This window comes from Apus apus, chromosome 3, assembly GCF_020740795.1.
Source record: "Apus apus isolate bApuApu2 chromosome 3, bApuApu2.pri.cur, whole genome shotgun sequence".
Classification (NCBI taxonomy): domain Eukaryota; kingdom Metazoa; phylum Chordata; class Aves; order Apodiformes; family Apodidae; genus Apus; species Apus apus.
This window is the reverse complement of record NC_067284.1, coordinates 22,103,915-22,123,941: the sequence shown is the minus strand read 5'-3', so window position 1 is coordinate 22,123,941 and position 20,027 is coordinate 22,103,915. Positions and strand designations below refer to the sequence as shown.

The following is a 20,027-nucleotide window of genomic DNA, read 5'->3' as shown; positions in this document are numbered from 1 at the left end:
ACACCGCAGACCTTTAGCTGAGTGTCAAGGTTCTCCATTTCTCTCATCAGCCTGCATAGTCCTTATTGTTTACAAAGTCAAAGACTACACCCTAGCATCATTAAAGTTTGCTATGTTACACACTTTATTTTAAAACCTGTCTGCTTCCTTGCTTATTCTGATACAGTGTGCTGATATTTGTAACCCTGTGCTACAACACCTCTCCCAGGGCTGAAAAATGCAAGGTGAACAAAAGCTGAACACAAATCTTCACACTATGCAGGCAGGAATGGCCTGTGAACCAGCTTAATTCTTTTTCCATAATGCATGCTTTATTAACATCTAAGTTCTCAGGAAAACACTGGTCTTGTTATTTATTCTCAGTATTTTTATACAAAAAATGGATATTGTGAAGTTGGTGGTGAGGACACTGAATTTTCCTTCAAATTCAACAGTTTGTTGGAGAAAAGAGATCGATATTGAAACAATGAAAAACTGCATGCTTTTGAGAAGGCACTCTGACCCAGAACTGAAGTACCAGGTAGCTGCAGTGACTGCAGGCCAAGAAAACACTGTTTCATCTAAGCAGTAGGTTTAGTGTACAAGTACAGCTGCAAGACACAGAAATGTATGATGTATTCCTATTTTAATAAAGCTTGGAGAGGAACTACCAAACAAGAATGACATTTTAAAATACTACTAAACACACCTCACACTTTGAGCTTGAAACCTGTGTCCTCAGATGGAACCATTTCACTCTTAAAGCATTGCTTTGGTGGGCTGGGGAGATGTTCAGTCTCTTAAAAGTCTTATGCTCCAGCGACTACTGATCACATTGGAGTTTACAGACTATGAAATAGCCCAGCATGCTAAAGCAAACAGGTCAATATATATAGTCTACATATTGCTTAACGAAGAAAACCATGCAACCAACTCACAAGAATGATCTGTTGGGTCAGACTAGCCCTTTCCCAGGAGGTGCTAGGATCTGAAGCTCTATTTTGGCATGTGGAGCCAAATCATGCCACCTCCTGGTTAGGAACAGCCACACTATTCTACACCTCACTCAGCTGATCCGTGCTTGGGAGGTTAACAGTTCCTTGGAATTTTCTACTCAGCTGTCCAGCTGTTCTGCCTTCTCTTGGTACTGACAGCAAATATCATCAAGTTTCTAAATTCCTGAGTTTAAAAATATCTGCTTTGAGGCATAAAGGAAGACATGGGCCGTAGGTGTTCCCTGAATGAATACATCAAGGACACTTCCAGAATGAAATAAATTTACTAAAATAATACCTAGGATAAATAAAAATCACTCTTCTCCTTGCAACAGAAGCATTCATATTGTCAAAGAACAGTGCACTCTGTGCTGATGAGGCTATGGCCATCCAGATAAGCATCAGCAAATGCGTCTGAATTTCCTTTCAACAGCTAGTACTAGTCTCACTGAATTGCACCTTAAGCAGCTCCACCAATTCAAACAGCACAATTTAAAGAGTGAAGAACTACTTTTTTAAACGTAAGTATCAGAATCTAACCTTCACTTACTGCATTTATATTGCTCCCTCTTTGCAAAAGATTTACCATGTTTCAAAGTAAGTGTTTTCTAAGATCACAGATCAAATGGTCCTAAGCTACCTCAGATGTCTAAAAGGGAGAATTTTTTATTTTTTTAATCACATCTATCTTTTTTTCCTCCTCTTACGGAAGCCCAGCTTATACAACTAACAACTTTGGTTCCATAAAAACACTTAGAAAGGCTGCTTTGTTGTACTCTAACATTTTATAGTATATATGTTTTCCCAAAATCCAGTTTTCACCTGGGATTCATCTGCATTATCTTCTGCCAGGCAAAAGCACTTCCTAAGATGAACAAATACCACGTTGTGACATCACTAACAAAACATCCAAAACCTTTTAAAAAATTAAAAAATAAAAACTCAGGTTTAAAACCTGCAGTATGTTCTACTGATTTTCATTATTACAAAGACATTGACTGCATCAGTCAATATATTGTGTTTGTAGAAGGACAACCCGATAGCTCAGTAATGGCAATGGCAAGATTCCCATTAACTTTAGTGAGCTTTGAACCAAGCGTGCAATGCCTGGCACAAAACTGCTTTATAGAAATCATAAGTACCTCGTATTCACCTAGAGTATGCACTGATACTATTCCTTTTTATTGAAAAAAGATCCAAGTGAGAGATATGCAAATCTAGTTTCTAATGAAACAAAGATATCTAAAATACATGCTCCAAACATGTGTTTCCTGAGTCAGTCTTCCACTTGGCACAACAAAGCAAACTATGATTAATACAAACTGTTTTGTGAACACAGATTTCTTCTTACTTGATGTAAACATCAGGAAAAAAAGAAATAATAAGCAGAAAAGTGACTGCTCACAAATTAGTATTAATGTATAACTTTACACTAACATTTTACATTAATCAAATTTTGATCCAAAAGCTTGCTTAAACAGAGTAAACTAATAAATTTGCAAATATATTTTCACAAGTAGTTCTCAATGGAAACTTTGATGAAAATAAAGAAGCAGGCCATGGGCTGACCAACAGTCTTTCACATCTTGGGCTAAGGATATGATTGCAATGTTCTATATTGCCACAACAAACAATTTTCATATAGCGACCTTATTAATGCCTCAGGTTCACAACAGAAAAACACAGTTATGAACTAAAACTAACTTGCTTTTCAGATAGGAAGGCAATCTCCCCAAGTCCAAAGAAATCCAAATCCCATATAAGCTAATATATTACTTGAGATCCTGAACATAAGACAATATGAATTTGTATTGTATCAACAGTTTTCAGACTAGCTAGGACAATTATTGCAGGCTTGTACTTAGCCTTTACATTCAATGAGTATAAATAATTATCTACCTTTTGAATAATTATGCCCTGTCCTACAATGAGCTTTATGACACTGAGCTATACAAGTCTAACTGACATGACTGGAGGTTTAACAAACTCATGCTATGCCACATGGAATAATCTAGAGTTTTAATTTAAGATTAAAGTAAAAGGCCTGATTCTCATTGTCTTCAGAATGCCAGTTCAAAGTCTGAGGTCAGTTGCATTGTCATTATACAGAGAGAAATTAGCTACCTCATTACCCAAGTAATGCTGACATTTCCATGGGGAGTGATGCTCTTACTTTGGTCAGCTGTTTTCAATAGTTCTTTCTCCTTTATGTTTATATTACAAAATACTGAGCTGGTTTTAATAATGTACTATGCAAGATATTCCAAAGCCACACACGTAAATACACACACACACACGTACATAGAATGTGCTTGTCCAAAAAAAAAAAAAAAAAGTATATAGACAACTAGCTGCCCCTTTCGCTTAGTTAAAATAACACTGATATAAAACAAGTTTTAAACTACCAAACAGTTCCAGCTAGTTGTAGCTTTCCACGTCATCCACATCTTTACAGCTGAAGTTACACATTTATGTTTACATTCATAATCATAGACAGACATCTTAGACAAAGCAATAAATATTTATATACATGAAAAATAACACAAATAAGCAGCTCATTAGCCACTATGGTAGGAGGCAGCACTACAACAGAGAGGGTCTCAATTCTCACTGGAGCTTTAGAGTGTGCTGTGGCATAAGCACATTACGTACAACAAAAGATACTGCTTGAGAACACACTCTTCACTTCTGACAGTTTCATCTAACCAAGCACTATTTGTCCTCACACATCAATCAGGATATCTCCTTACTAGAAGCAGTACAATTCTACCTAAGAAAATAACTACCTGTAGCTAGTTCACAATAAAATCAGTTAAAGCTACCCATGAAACAGTGCAATTCTTCCAGCTCTTTTAACAGCCTGATACACAAAACAGCTCAGTTAATACAGAGAAACCCACTCCAACAGATAGAAATTTGGCTATTCTTTAGAGTTTGGCAGCCAATCACAATTAAAAGAGTTCTGTTGTTTTTGTTTCGTAAACATGTTCAACGCATCTTGCAAAAGTTCAATTAACCCAATATAGACTGAGGTAAATATCACCAACCATTCACACTTCAGAAGTTCTTCTAATAGATGACTTACAAATGGCTTTTCCATTCATCATAGTGTAACAATCATGTAGGAGCTACTTCTATATGAATCAGGTAATTACCTACGGGGAATTAAAAGTATCTTCTGATCATGGCACTAGATTAGCCATTTAGAGACTGGGTTCATTTTCAGAATCCACCACAAATTCTCCTCGGAGATTTTAAAAAAAATTATTTGGCTAATGCCTTCACAATTTATATTTAAGAAGTTCTGGTAAGTTTTTCCTCACCTTTTTTTGTGTAATTTGGCAAACATGCAAATCCTCTGTCACAGGAAGTATCCTTTTTCTGTGGGTTTGAACACACATTGCACCATGGAGGCTCTAACCCAGAGAAGGACTAAGGTAAGTAATTTCTATTCATCCCTCAGTGATGAGAGGTAAATAGGTACTCATTCAAAAATGCATCTGACACAGCTCAACCTGTAGGACAAAGACCTTCATATTAAAAATATAAGTAATTTGTTTTTAAAATAAGTTAAGTACACCAAAATGCACAAGCAAAAAAAGTATCAAGCAAACAAAAGATGTTAACGGATAAAACATGGGATCTTATCTTTAGAAGGAAATCCAGTGTCATAAATTTAAACCATATTTCTGGAATGCTTATCACCTCTCTGCCCTCCTGCAGTAGCACACAGCAGCATGTCTCTTTTCAACTTCAGGTTTGAGCAACTGACACGAAAAATCGCAGCACTGTCAAGTCAGAGGGAATGCCTGACGCTTGATTCTGAAGCAAAAACCTCCACAGCTACACTTCTTCTACACTTCTTATACAAAATCCACTGGCAATCAAAAAAGCTTTGTCTATCATAAAAATAACACCTGGCTGCTATTGTTATGTATGTAGGCGATGGCATGATATATTTTAAAGAACAAAAATCCAGGCTCTTCATCATGGACAGATCCAAGAAATACAGTATTACAGAGATCCTTGCAAGACTGTCCCATGTTCTTCTAGAACCCCCAAAAAATTCTGCTGGTTCTACACATTCCCTTTCTATTTACACCCAGAAGCAACCAGTGCATTAATATTTGTTTCATTAAGTAGTTATACTCTTACCTTGAGGAAAGTGTTTTAACAGTCATGTTAGGCTCCAAAAAAAATCTCTAGAAAGCCTGACAGATGGTGTTTTGAAGGATAATGCCAGGGATCTGGTGTGAATCTGACATTAGCATTCCCTACAGCTTCCACAGAAAACACCTTCATCTTTCAAACAAAAACCACTAAAAAATAGGTATTCCTAGTTTTACTAAAAAGGAATGAGAAAACTAATCATTTCCTCAATCTTATAGTTGCCTAAAATTCATGGACTCAAACCTCAGAACCACCTATTTTATTATCCTTTTTTTAACTTTACTTTTCATGCTTCCGATTATGTCCTTCATACGTTTTCCTTCTTTCCCATGTACACACACACTCCCAGTAGATACCTCCCCCCTCTGGGAAAAAGATCGAACTGCAAGGTGAAAAAAAATAAATCCCTCTAAGAAATAAGGACTTTGTTTATCGTGTGTTTGTTGCAAAAACAACTGTAAAAAGTAGCAAGATAGCTACGACAGAAGTGTACTAAACATGCCGATATTCATACCGAATTTCTAAACTACCAAACAGGAGCCCTCTAACTACACCCGAACTCAGTGTCTGCACTCATGATCAAGAAAATATTTATTAAGAAAAGACAACAGAAATAGTGCAGACACCAAGAAAGACACTTACTGCTGGCATTTTTTGTTGTAACTAGTTATTATTTTCCTTAAGACCTAACAAAACTTTGTAAATTAATCACCACCTCTGAATGTGAGGGAATTTGAATTTGTGACTCTTCCAAGAGCCTAACCATACAATTAGTTTCATTTAAGGGGCTGACAGGTTACCTTGATTTATGCATCATTCTTTATTACTTTGTTCTGGCATTAGGTTACAAATTCGGCAGGGCTTTTTTTTTTTTTTTTTAATTAATACTATATATCTCAGAAGAAACAGAAGTATAAAGAGAACTTACTGTATTACACTTGGCAAAAGTTGAAATGCCACAAGGCCTGCATTCAATATTTATATTGAATAGTTTTTTTAAAAAAGAGACTGAATTATAAACTTTGTAAAGAACTGCCAGCTGAACTAGTTCCACTAAAACAAGGAAAGCAGAGCGAGCTGCAACGAATAACAAGATGTCACAAGCTGCATATTCTGGATCACCATACAAAGCCATGAGAAAATCATCACATCCTGGATGAAACGGTGCCATGAAACTGGTAAGTCGCATCCAGTCAACTGCGTAGTCAGCTAAAACAGTGTCCGATTAACGGCATAACACTATTACCATATAAACACTATTACCATATAAACCTTATTACTTCAGCACGGGAAACAAGATCTAACGAGTTTAATGAGCAACCAGCATCGGTCTTTGTGTAAACAAAACCGGGAACCATGGAAGCCCTTTCCCGCAGAGCCCAACGAACAGCAGCACAGCCGATGCCTCTCGAACCAACAGTAGGGAAGCGCATTTCCCACCGTGGGGAAGCTCAGGGAGGCGACGGCAGCCGGGTTCCCCTCAGACGTGCTCCGGGGGAGGCTCCGGGGCACCCCAGCTCCGCCAACTGCCGCTGCCCTGCCCCGCGGGGCCGGCCGGCAGCAGTTCGCGGAGCCGGAGCGCCCCAACGCCTCGCCGAGCCCACGCGTGGCCAAGTCCCGACTCGGCGGAGCAGGAGCCGACGCTGCGTTGGGAGCGCGGCCGCACGACGCCCGCCCGGACAGCCGGGATGCCGGAGCGCCCCGGGCTGCGGGAGCCTCACGGCGGCCGCTGGGCCACGGCGGCGGGAGCGGAGGCTTACCGTCGGCCAGGAGGCGCATGGCGTGAACAAAGGAGGGATCCAGGCTGTCCTTCTCTGCCATCAGCTCCGGCAGATACTTCTCCTGCTCCATCGCCTCGGGGCGGCGGCACCTGGGCGCGTCGGGCAGGGCTGCGCGGGCGCCGGCCGCCTCGCTCCGCGCCTCCAGCAGCCTCCTCGCCGCCGGCCCCTCCGCGCCCCGCAGGTGCGCCGGGGCGGGGCCCTGCCCTCGGCGGCCCCGGCGCCGCCTCCGCCCTCCCCTCGCGCCGCGCGGGGGCGGGGGCTGGGGAGCGCGCGAGCCGGCGCGTGCCGCTGACCGCGCGCCTCCCGCTTTCCTTTTCCCCCCGCCCCCTCCCTCCTGCCAGTGAGCGACCCGCTCCCCCCGGCCGCCTTAACCGGGGAGGCGGGGCAGGGCGCGCCCCGCCCCCGCCCCTCCCATTGGCGGACACGCCCCAGAAGGAGGCGGCCCGCGCCGGAGAGTCGCCGCGCTATTGGCTGGCGCCGGGCGGGCGGCTGGGCGGGGGGAGCGCGTGAAAGGGGGGGGGGGGGGGGGGGGGGGTGAGTGTCGGGGGCGTGGGGGGGGGGTGTGTTTGTGCGCGTGTGTCTGTGCGCGTGTCTCTGTGTGTGCCTGCGTGTCCGTGCACAAGTCTGTACGTCTGTGCATATGCGCCTGTAGGTATGTGTGTGAGGGCATGTGTGTGTCTCTGTGTGACTATTTCCGTGTGAGGCTGGGAGCACGCGTGGGGTGCGTCTGGGTGCGTGTGCGGGGGTCTGTGCACAAGCATGTGCGTGTACTTGCACGTGTGCCTGTGTCACTGTGTGTCTGCCTGTGGCCGTGTCTGTGCCTGTGGGGAGTGTCCGTGGGAGCGTGTCCTGTGTCTTGCGCCCGTGGGAGCGGGGTGTGCGGCAGTGAGCTGTGGCCGTGCGTCTGGTGGCCGTGCGTGACTTCGCAGGTTACGTCTGCCTACGAGCGTCTGTATCTGGGTTTGTGCCCGGGTGCCTGTGTGTGCACGCGTGTCCCAGGGTGCGTGGATGCATGTGCACGCCCGTGTCCCTGCCTGGGGCTCCCTCCCTCCCTCGCGTTCCTCCCTCCCTCCGTGCCTCTGCACGCGGGCGGGCGTTGTCCCCTCCTGTCTCCGCCGGTCTGTCGGCGCCTGCCAGCGGCGGTGCTGCGGCTGCCGCTGCGCCGGGGCCGTCTCGGTGTCCCCGTGCGGGGCGCTCTGCTCCCTCTCGCCCGGTGCCTGCCTGGCCCTGCGGGCGGCCCCCGCCCCTCCCGCCGCCGGGCGCTGTCCGCGGTGCTGAAGTCTCGGGCGCGGCTCGGAGCGGCGCTGCCCGCAGCCCCCGCTCCCCTCCCGCCCGGCCTAGCACCGCCTGCCTTCCCCGAGCCCCGTCCCGCTGCCCGTGCTCCTCGACCCGCCAGCTCTCCGTGGGGTCCGGGGAGGTGACCTGCTCCCGGGGCGCCGCACCGGCGGCCTGCCTGCGCTGGAGCTGCCAGGCAGCGTCCGGCACGAGGGTGCGCTCAGAGCAGCAGCAGCCGGGCGCGGCTGCTTGAACAGCGCGCTGAGCGTGTCTGCCCGCGGCTGCAGGGCGCGGCTGCAGGGCGCAGGGTGGCGGGCGGTCCCGAGGGGAAGGGGCGGTCTCTGCCGAGGGGTGCCGTGCTGCACCCCCAGGAGCCGCTCCCTACAACCCCCGCTGCCCCACATTATAGAGTTAAAGCTATTATGCAATTAAAGTGTCTACAGCTGAAGTAAATAAAATTCATTTTAATTAGAATTTAACTTTAAGTATACATTTACTACAGGTTATATTTATGCAGCATTTTCCCCCAACAGACAATTTAGTAAATTGTTTTGATTTTGAGAGTAAACAAAAGATGCATAACTCATCTTAAGCCGTTAAAACTTCCTTTATGGGACCTCAAGAGCAACCAGTCTACCACTGATGCTCAATCCCTACCTGAGATTCTTACTTTGTATGTAGCACAAAGACTACTAACAGTATTTGCTATAATTATACCGATAGTTGCTGCAATTATACACTTGTGATTTACCTACTACTGTTTATCTCAAGATTTTTTTCTTGTGGTGCATGGAACATTTTATTTTTTTTTCAGAGAATGAAGGAATGAAGAAAGGTACGAATCAAGACAGAAACCCCGTAAGGGCATCCACAAGGTTTCCAAGACATTGTACAGTCATTGCATAAAAATTTGGTCTGTGGTATTTTCAAAATCCTAAGATAGATGCAGGTGACCTTTATGCAATTTCCACTCAGCATGCAGGTAATTGAGGGACTACACATGTTTACAAGAATATGTAGAGAATGTCAGTGGCTGATGTGCTGTTATTCTATAGTCATTCCAGGGAAGTAGCAGGGGATGGATAAAATACCTAAGGATTAACTTTCCTGGCCAGAAAGTGTAAAATCAGAAAAAACAGTGTGATTTCAGCAAACTTCTGAAACACTTAAGAAGCAGAGAGCACTGATACCAGAACTGAAAGGTTTAACTGGCAAACAGCTTTCCTACAAAATGAGTGTGGGGATAAAGGCAAGGCATGAGTCCTCCTTTTTTTTATTTTTTTTTTTTTTAAAAGCAAATGAACAAAACCCAAAGCCATTAAAAAGTAATAATGAAAAAACAAATCCCCACAAAACAAATACAACACACATAAAAGAAGCAGAAGCATAAAAGGAATATATTTTATTAATAATTTACCCTGAGTCAATTTACCACATGAACAGTTCTTTCCTGGTTAACAGTGTAGCAATAAATGGCATGCTGTTTTCAACACAGCTCAGGACTGTCTTGCTTGAGAGATCACTTACGCCTTCAGAGCATACTTCTGTGGCTCTTTTCATCAGAATAATTCAGGTGCCCCTCAGTTCAAAAAAAGTGAAGATGGATGATAGGTGTATTCTCCTAAAGCACCTCCAAGACAAACCTAAGGGATCCTCATGCAGAAGCAATCCAAGTCTGCTAGCTAACATATCATATGGTCATGTCTATAGAAAATGACTTTTGGGGGCTTTCCATCTGGGGTGCTAGGAGAATAGTGTTACTTTAGTCTGTTTAATTGTAGTTAACCTACTTGGCTTTAAACACCTTTAAGTTACCTTAAGTAAACCATGGGAAGTGCTACATTCATCAAACTGATTCTTTCTGGTCAAAGGAGCAGAGAGAGGATTTGCTTGCACATCTTTTTAGAGCAAAGCAGACAGAGAGACAAGTTTCCTGTAAGTTCATTTATCAAAAGTTATAAAGCTAAATTGACTTTCAGTGATAGTCAGGCTGCAAAACCACTGACATGCTTTTCTGAATTTTACCTTATACCTCATTAAAAAAAAAAAAAAAAAAAAAAAGGCATTAAAATCTGTCAGACAGGAAATATAGACCTCTAACAAGCATGACTTCTTTACTCGTAGGAAATAATTTTTTTCATAGCTACTAAAAACCAAAGACACATTTTACAACTTTTTAGTTTGAATTGTCAAGCCAAATTAAAGTTTATCTGTACTATATTTTATTACTAAGTCTGATATTGAAGTGGATCAGAGCATACCAGATTATACTTTATTTGAAGACAGAACAGGTAACAATCATTATGTATTTTGACAGTGCCAACTAAATATACATATATTATCATGTAGCACTGAAGTCAAAAGGCAGTGGAAGCAAACAATTAGAGGAAAATCTCCAAACTTTCCAAATGCTAATTTAAAAATTATGAAATGTTTTGAGAATATGCAGTAGAGTTAATGGTTAGTGTGAGCACGCTGACAATGAATTATCTTTCTGACACATCACATTAAAGTCAATACAATTATTTAAAACAGTACAGTTATCTATGCGTATGTGAGTACACCCATCACCTCGTACACCAAAGATCAAATTTGTCAAGAGTTTTCAATTTCAGAAATTCCATTTGGTTTCAAATTTCATCTCTGTTTCACTTGCTTTAGCTACAGGTAAGGTTATCTGGTTCCTGAACAGACTACAGATCAGGATAAAAATACTAGGGAGTTTCTCCTACAGTCTATGTTAACAATATGCTTTCCTTAAAGTGGAATTATTATAGACAATATAAGGAATAATGAAGCAGCAATACATGTGCAAGAAAGAGCAAATGTTTCCTCCTCCTTTACTTCAGTTTATTTAATTCCTTCTTGGGAATCTCGCACCCTGGCCTGTAGATAGTAGTCCTAGGACTGTGTGGCTTCAATGTTTGAGAGTGGGTCGCCTGAACACAAACAAGCTGTATGTTACAGCTCTATTTCATATTTAGAATTCTTGAGATGTTGTAAAGAAGGAACTGAAAAAGGTGACCCAGGGTAAATGTTATAGAAGGAAGCATAACCTCTAATAAACTATAGAACAGCAGTTGAGGACAGAAAAAAATGCTTAAATATAAATGAATGGCAAAGAATAAAACGTAGTCTAGAATGTCTTGTCTCTTCTTTCTTCCTTGTGATACTACCAAAACTGACAGAGAAGTTGAGTCTATGACATAACTGTAATTTTCTCCTCTCCACACCCAGAAAAAAAACAGATCTTATATTTTGCTTGCCCATGTTTGAAGTTCTGTCTCTGCTGTTCCTTCTGACCTTAATATTACAGTTTTAGCCATTGCAGGTAGCTCAAACAATTACACAGAAATCTCTGTGATCACAGCAGTCTCCACTTTACCTCTTTCCTCAAAACTTACCACTAACTATAATAGTACGTGTCTGAATTTCCCTTTCATCCTTACAACTAAGATTTAGAACTGTTCCTTTTCATACAAAACCTCTGAAGACATTGCTTTTTAATTTTCCTTTTCACATGATGCAAAATTCTTTTTCTACCCTTCTTTTACTTTTTTTTTTCTTTCTGCTTATTGTTTCCATCATGCTTTCCCACTAAGCAAATCTCCCTTTGATACATATTCCTCCCTTGAAGGATCACAATAATAAAAACTGATGTACAAACCGAGGTACAAATAAAATGATACATTACTTAGAATAATTGAGGTACAGTTTCTAGACTCCAAGGACTCTTCCTTGAGCGAATCCTTCGGTTTATAGCTAAGTGCTGATGCTCTGGCACAAGAAGTTTCAGAAGTTGGTATTCTCACCCAGCTTTAAGCATTTAAAAACCATATGTCTAAGTTTACTCCAGTCACCACAGACATCCTTTACAGTCAGTAGGTTGAAGCAGGCTCTTGCAGCAGTTTGTTTGTCTGACCTGTAGGTACCTATCTTCGGTTTAAATGAGTCATCCTATGGAAAACCTGATTTCTCTTCACTAGATACAAAAGCAATAACTAGATTAGACATAAATATCTAGCTCATAAATAACAATATTAGTGCAAATGAATTCCAACAGATTTCAGTAGTTTATGACAATAAAGAGGCTGGACGGGCTGGTTGCTATATAACACATAATGGAACAGAGAAATAAGTCTTCCAAAAAGTGTATGTGATTTGCAAAATGTATTCTACTTTCAGCATACAGAAAAGCAGGCCATGCTCAAAAGAAAATGGTAGAATCTATTTGAGAAAGAAAGCTGAGAGGTGCATATATTTAGTGTTTACCTAAGATATAGGTAAATCTAAAAGTATCTGAAGAAAGCATTATTCCCAAGTTAAAAGAGAATTATTTAGAGGACGCAAAGCATGTCAACTAGAAATAAAGAGATTAAATTACATATGGGAAAATCTGGACTAACTGAAACAAGCTACTTTTGCCATTTCAATTAGGAAGTGAACTTTCACCAGAAGTAGAAAGCAAAGAAAAGGCAGCTTATAGGTATGGGTACAAGAAAGCTGATAAGACAATATAACACAATTTAATTGTTTTATTTGTGCTCTTGTGTTTGGTTTTTTGTTTATTTGTTTGTTTTGGTGTTTTTTTGGGGTTCTGTGGTGGATTTTAGGCTTTTTCATAATGCATTTGTAACCTTTTATCCTTTTCTTTTTGGTCCTAGTTTTAGATTTTTTCAGATAATATTCATCTATAACTGATTAATTAGCAGTTTGATTTTGTTAACTTTGTTTCTTTGAGAATGATACAATGGAGACAACTGCTTGAGCTCAATTAGTTTATTGATCAGGTACACAGAGCCCCTAGCCAGGCAACAAGATAAAATTATACTTTATTAATCTATTTGTCTACTGCAATGTTACAACAATGGAAATGGAACAAATGAAGCAAAAAAATATAATGATTTAACATATGCCTATTTTTGCATTTACAATACATAGCTCTAGAGAGTTTAGCCGGTTCCCACTTTTCAGAAGTGTGGAGGTACACAAAGAAAATCCCAGACAAATCATCTATGGATGGTTTGCATCCGGAAATCTTAAAATCAAGTGTATAAAACTAAAGGACACAAAAATCAACAAAGAAAAGGAATGAAAAAGAAAATTCTTCACTAAACAAGTATCAGGATACTTCATAATATGAACATATCAGGAAGAGTTCAACTAAGTCTCCAAACCATAGTCAAATGTTATGGAAATTTTTGTTCAAAATGGAGCCCACCACAGAGAAATGCTTGAAACTAGACAGCATTTTTCCAGTTATGTACTCATAAGTATAAACTTATGTAATTGTTTATTATAAACCCATTTAAAGTGTGTAATACTAGCAACACCATAGTTCATAAAAACACTACTTGCTAAACATAGTGTTGGATGTAACTACCCTCCAGGACCTGGAAAAAGAGAAGCTGTGGAGCTTTAAAGGACCCTAAAGCTCTCCACTTTCTATACAAAGAACTATGTTAGGCAGAACATTTCAGTAGATACCTATAACTTACGAATGAGTAGGGTGTTTAATTTAGGACTACATGTAGGTATTACCACCATTGCCTTTTAACAATGTATATCCTAGTACTGCAGATGGCTGTGAAAGGGTGCTCATGCCACTTGTAAAGCTTTGTATATTTTAAGTAAATTATAGAATCAACACTTCACATATATTTTAGTGTTATTGAACAATTTTGAGGCATAGAAGACAATTTAAAAAACAAACAAACAAACAAAAACAAACTGTAAACTTTGGAAAAATGTTGTAAATTATTTGGCAATTTATTTGAACTGAGAATACCTGAATGCATCTTTAAAGGGTAATAAGAGATATAGACATTTCCAGTTCAGAAGAATAAAAAATTGTACCAGCTTTGTGAGTCAGTTTATCTTAGAGAACAAGTCCTTTATGAAAATACTGTCAACCTCCCAGTTTCTCTTTTTAGGTAAGAGCACTTCAAGTCCTAAAATATCCTTAATCCACACTGAGCATTTTCACCCATAAGATTTAGAAAAATCAATATGAACCCAAATTTTAAAACATCCAGGTCATGAGTAGTTTCAAGACTTCTGGCAAGTCTTTCCCCTTCTCCTTGCTCCTTAAAACTGGCAAAGACATTTAATGATCTCAGCAGCTTCTTTTTGGAGAAGTCATGAGTATTTAGAGAACAACAAGGGTACTTAGTTGTTCTTGTAACAGATCTCTTGGAAATGTGCATGATGAGTGGAGGTCAGGAAACTTAAGAGAGGAAATTCAAAAAGCATGAAAACATTTAGCAAGTTTGTGAAAATTTTTTTTCACTGTCTCGACTAGTTCCAGTTATAAAGTAATAAGAATGAAAATGTTAAAAGCTCAGCAAATGTTGTTAAATCTCCTTACAATGATGGAGTTTGTTTGTGCCAGAGCAAATAGATTTGCTTTATTTCAGGAAATGCACTGTATTAGTCTCAACTATTGCAAAGCTCAGTTCATCCATGGAGCAAATGGATGATGAGTCATTCTTTTCCTGAATAGATCATAAAGTGCAGTATCATCTTGTCATTACTTAATTTTCCATGTAAGTCATTATAAAACTTTTTTGAGGGGATGCAATTTAAGGACAGATTATACCACTGTTACTTATGTTCAAGTGCTGTTCCAGTTCAGCCAGTATCACACTGATTTTATGTAATGACTAAACAATAAGTATTTACATCTACTTTTTCAGTTGGTTTCTGCTTATATCTTTCTCCCATAAACAACAAGGTTTCTTAATTAATTCATTACCTAGGTAGGCACACAAGCAAAAATTTCACTCTGTACTAGATAAAGTACTGGCAGTTACTCTTTATGAGAGGGTAGATGTCTTACCAAACTACACAATTGTTCTCTGTTAATTCTTTTTCATTGATAGTACAGCTTTTCTGAGTCATCAAACCATCTGATGGAAAAGATAGTTAATCTACTTTCTCTATACTTAGGTTATGTTTTTGATGAAGGCAGATGTGAATGTGTTTCCATACAAAGCCTTGTATCTGTTCACATATAGCTAGAACCAGCCACCCATTTTGCAGAAAAAATTTCAGACATCCCCATAAAATTGCAATATTTGAAGAAAATCTGTAAATTTTGCCTGCTGCTTTTTTTCCTGGTTTATAAATTTTCTAGTTTACACAAAGAGAGTTGTGTTGGCTTAAATACAGTGCATTTACAGTAAGGAATATTTCATAAGGTTGGAAATAGGCAACTTCAAGAAAGACTAGGTGCCAACTATGGAATTTCTGCAACAGCATATGAATCAGATGGCTGCATCTGATCACATAGAGAGAAAATTGCTTGATACTAGTAAGTTATCTGCATTCTCATTTAGGACTTCAGGCTATGTGCTTGTTAGAAACCATGTTTTACTTTTAAAAATTAATCAATATATTTTTTTGTAAATTTATAAATAAATTTTAATTACTTAAGGAAGAGGCTTTCGATAGTTTAATTTTTAATTTATTTCACAAATCATACTTACTACAAAAGCAGAAAGAGAGAATACTTCCTCCAGATTCAAGGGACAATACTGTGCTACAATCATCAAATTGTTGTTACCCTTCTTAGACAATTTTCAATAGTGGATTTTTTTCAAGTCCTTTTAACCTTATTAAGTTCCCTGTTCCTGTAAATTGATTTTCTTGGGTTGCCTTCTGACCTTTCACAATAATTTTTTTCTAGTTTGACACAAAGGGAAAGAGTAAGTAGCTATTGTAACTATCAGTTATCCAACACTGACTTCATCTGTTCATCCAAGTCCTTTGTAATTTTTCCACACTACTAGGGGGTTTTTTCAGTACTGCAGGAATTCAGGTTGATCAAACTAGAGGGTAAGGAAAGTTGATGGTTTACATAAGTAACTCAGTAGATGTTAGATTTGATGTGCTGTTACCAGACTGTTTTTTAAAAAGTCCCTACAAGATTGATAAAGTCACTTTGTTGCATGGAAATTAAAGAAGAGAATCAGAAAGGTCCACATCTGGGTGAGAGAAGAAGAGCTGGAAGGCATGTGATGTGTCTATGAATCTTGCACATGTACCAGTATTCCAGTGTTCTACTCTGTGTTTGTACCTGCTAAAGGCTGATCAGGGACTGGAAACTCAGTTTTAGGACAAATATGCAGTTCCAGGGACAGAGGAGTAGGAAACAGACCTTACCCAAAATCTCCATATACATACTAAGGAAAAAGAAAATAAATGTCAGCCTAGAAAACAGTAAGTGTCATGCTGCTTGCTTTTGTAGACCTTCCTTTGAATGCCTGAAAGTTGCTTTTTTTTTTTTGCTTTTTTTTTTTTTTTTGGTTCTATGCTTTCCTTTACACTTAATTAGAAATTGTTATAATTTAAGAAGCAGCTGGTCTGACTGTGCTATTTTTCTGATGTCCTCAGATACTATTGGTTTAGTGAATTACTATATGCAGTTGATGCCTGGCTAAAAAGGAATTAAATAACTGTATTTATGCCAAAATAATTTATAGCACTATTAGATAAAAACAATTCAATTAAAAATAAAATGAATTATCTGGTACCTCATGAGTCAAAACAGATAAACACAGGTTGTAAGTTTAAAAGATGCAAAAAAAAAAAAAAAGATCAGTGGTGTAGGCCATAAAATTAACACTCCTCAGAAACTAAAGTAGTCCCTTCTTGACAGGTGTTCTACAGGGATTAGGCCTTAGTCTGCGCGCAAAACAATTTAAAAATATGTATATTGCTTTCTTGATTAAGCTCAACCTGGAATTCCATTTTCCTAACTTCTTCCAATGGATCGCCTAGGAATATTGTATATACTAGCAAGACGTAAGTGTGCACATGGTCCCTCATGCTCCTTGTGTGCTTAAAGCCATTATTGATAGATACTCTGTGGTTTTGAAATCTAGCAAAGACTGCCTTGGCTCTGTCCTTCTATGTAGATTTTTCTTTGTCCTTCCACTGGCTACTGCAGGCCCAAATTATTAATATGCTATTTATTGCATTTGTATTCAAATGCCTGTCTACCTGCCAATGCTTGTGGTAGCTGTGAGAGCTATCCCTATCACTTGGCAGACATACTTCTGTTTGAGAGGGGGAAGCTAAGTACATATGTGCTGTCGTTGACCTCAACATGACTGGAGAGCCTCCAGCTTCTGAAAGCAAGCTGTAGTTCCAACAACGTTAATGTAAGTAACTATGGGGAAAACACTTAAAGAATTGCTCTGCAAACCTTCTACCAAAGCATTCTGACAGCTGACTCTACTGCCAGTGCCACAGTACAGTTGAGAAGAATGTCCCATTTTTGCATAAGCACAGGTTTTTTGAACTGAATATTTTCATCCCACACATCCAGGGCTAACCCTTTGCACAGCTCTGTGACAGCCTTTTTCCTCATTGAAATTCTGGAGTCATGGTTGATCACACATTCAAGGCGATATGAGTCTACCCTGCAGTGTGGAACTGCTGCACTCAGAAGCGCTATTGTTAGATCCTGTCAGAGCACTAGCATTAACATCTACCAAGATCCTTGTCAAGGCAAAAGAAATTTTTTTCTGAATAATATTATGTTAGTGTAGGAGGAAAACATACCTCAGTCACTACAACATGATTAAGGAGATGAGCTTATAGGTAAAAGCATTTTTTTTTTTTTTAATGTGTGGGTCGTGAGACATTTTTAAGGGCTTGAACTCTAAACCAAGGCAGTAGCTAAACTGTCTGCAATCATAAATTCTTCAAGTTGCTGAGAAGAGAGATGTCTCAAACACCTGTTAAGAACAAAACAGCCTGTGTGTGAGGACTAGGAAAGAAGCAAAGGCTGTGCTGGACTTCTGGTGAAAAAAATAACCCAACTGGCTAAAAAGATGCATCTTTAAAACAGTCAAAATATGCTTCCTAAAATACAAAACTTTCCTGGGTTCTGTCCTTTCAAAAGCATTTGCACCTACATTCCATCTGGCTTATACATCTATCCAGGTCCTGCTGCAGAGCCATCCTATCCTCAGGCAGATCAACACTGCCTCCCGATTTAGTATAATCTGCAAATGTGCTGAGGGTGCACTCAATCCCCTCATCCAGATCACTGACGAAGTTGTTAAAGAGAACTGGCCCCAACATTAAGCGCTGGGGAGCATCACTTGTGACTGGATGCCAGCTGGATTTAACTCCATTCACGACAACACTTTGGGCCTTGGGTTAATGGGTATTAACCTGAGATCTTCAGCACACCTTCTTCTTCCTCCAGAAATCCCACAAATACAGATTTAAACATATGAAACAAAAAAACCAACAACAATGCCAATAGATCTAGTACATAAACGATTAACTATTCTGTGGTCCTGCTCTTGAAATTCACTGCTCTTGTATAATTTTCTTTTACTATTCCTTTACAGTTTCAGAGAGAGATCACTTAAGAGATTCCAGTGATGTTGATCCAGTATCCACTTACGTCTTTTACATCTGGATTTTTGCCAAACAAAAGAGTGTCCTCTACTTCAGTGACCTCAAAGTCCATATCAAGCCTTTTATGGTGTAAGTAGAGCGGTTTTGTTAATTTAATTTTCTTTCTTTCTTTTCCTCAGCCTTTCATAATATTTTTTCTAATGTTATGTTCTGAAGCCAGACTAATCCTTAAAACTTTGTCACAGAAATAAACAACAGCCCATATTGGTTCTGGATATTATGGGCCACTTTATAACAATAACCCTACTTGACTATCTCGTGACTACTCACTAACTCCCTTTGTTCTCTAGGTTTCCACTTTCCATCCCAGCAGGCCGACCACTGCTGGCCTGGGAAGCTCAGGCAGAAGGTTGTGCCAGTTTGTGTTGTGCTGCTGTTTGCACTTCTTCACCTTCCTCTTTCTTGGACCCCTTCTTTTCTGAGACTTCTTCTTCTCATTAATCCTTACTTTTCAACACCAGCTTTTCTTTTTGGTATGCCAGGCCTGAAGTTTTATCAGTCTGTGTGCAGAGGCACAATGCATTATCAGCCTCATGACTGGTGGCTCTGTGTCATGTCTCTTCATTAACTGAAGGTTTTGTGATGTGCCACATTTCTCTTGTTCAGATATTATAAAAACGTATGGTTAACCTGTACTGGTTACAGCTAACAAGTAGAAGGCTTTTAAGAGTTAAAACAAATAGCAAAATAAAGTGTATTTAAGTACCTTGAAAATTTACATGACATAGTAGCTAATGTACCAAAAAATTCTTTATACAAATTAATGTATTTCTGCATTTTTAGTCTAATTTATTTTTAAATTTTTGGGCAAACAACAGACAGTTTTCTCATTGCACTTATATGGTATTTATATGGTGTTTATATGGTATCTTGCATATAGCATATCACAAACTGTACACATAAGAGTTCTATCCTAAAGGGAACAGAAAGAAATTAAAATTGTTTAGTCTTCCAGTACCATGATGGTCCTATATTACAGAACTAACAGTAAGACCTTATTTTTAACATATGTATAGTAAACTTTTGTTTTGGTTACCTAAGAAACTCTTCCAATTATTGGAGCCTTTTTTGGAACAGCTTGTATATCTACATTATTTTTAGGGACTTTAACAGGGGAAAAATTCTGGTGCCAGGAAAATACCCATGGCTGATGCCAGAATATTATCTTAAGATTTATCTGGGCAATAAACTACAGAGAACTGCTGTTTTCCTGTTGGGGTTTCCATTATTGCTTTTTGACTGGCAGCATACCAAAGCCACAGACCCTGCAGCATGGAACCCTGCTCCTCCTGCAGCCACATTAACATGCCCTGCAGTGAGGAGTACTGAAAGGAAAATCTCAACCCTTTGCTTCCATGGGCAAAGGTAGTCACAAGAAAGAGATACGGGT

The 20,027-nt window shown here is 39.8% G+C and overlaps 1 protein-coding gene across 4 annotated transcripts in view; it reads right to left on the bottom strand.

Moving 5' to 3' along the window:
• The window catches only part of KHDRBS2 (KH RNA binding domain containing, signal transduction associated 2), a 346,911-nt gene extending 339,849 nt beyond the window's left edge, over positions 1 to 7,062 (bottom strand). For all 4 annotated transcript variants that reach the window (XR_007889030.1, XR_007889031.1, XR_007889029.1 and 1 more), the window contains exon 1: positions 6,905 to 7,062. Coding sequence is in view for 1 of the 4 variants with exons in the window: in XM_051614663.1 (XP_051470623.1) it covers positions 6,905 to 6,995 (91 nt within the window). In the remaining 3 variants the exon portion in view is untranslated. The remainder of the gene's footprint in view (positions 1 to 6,904) is intronic.
• Between the last annotated feature and the right edge of the window lie 12,965 nt (positions 7,063 to 20,027).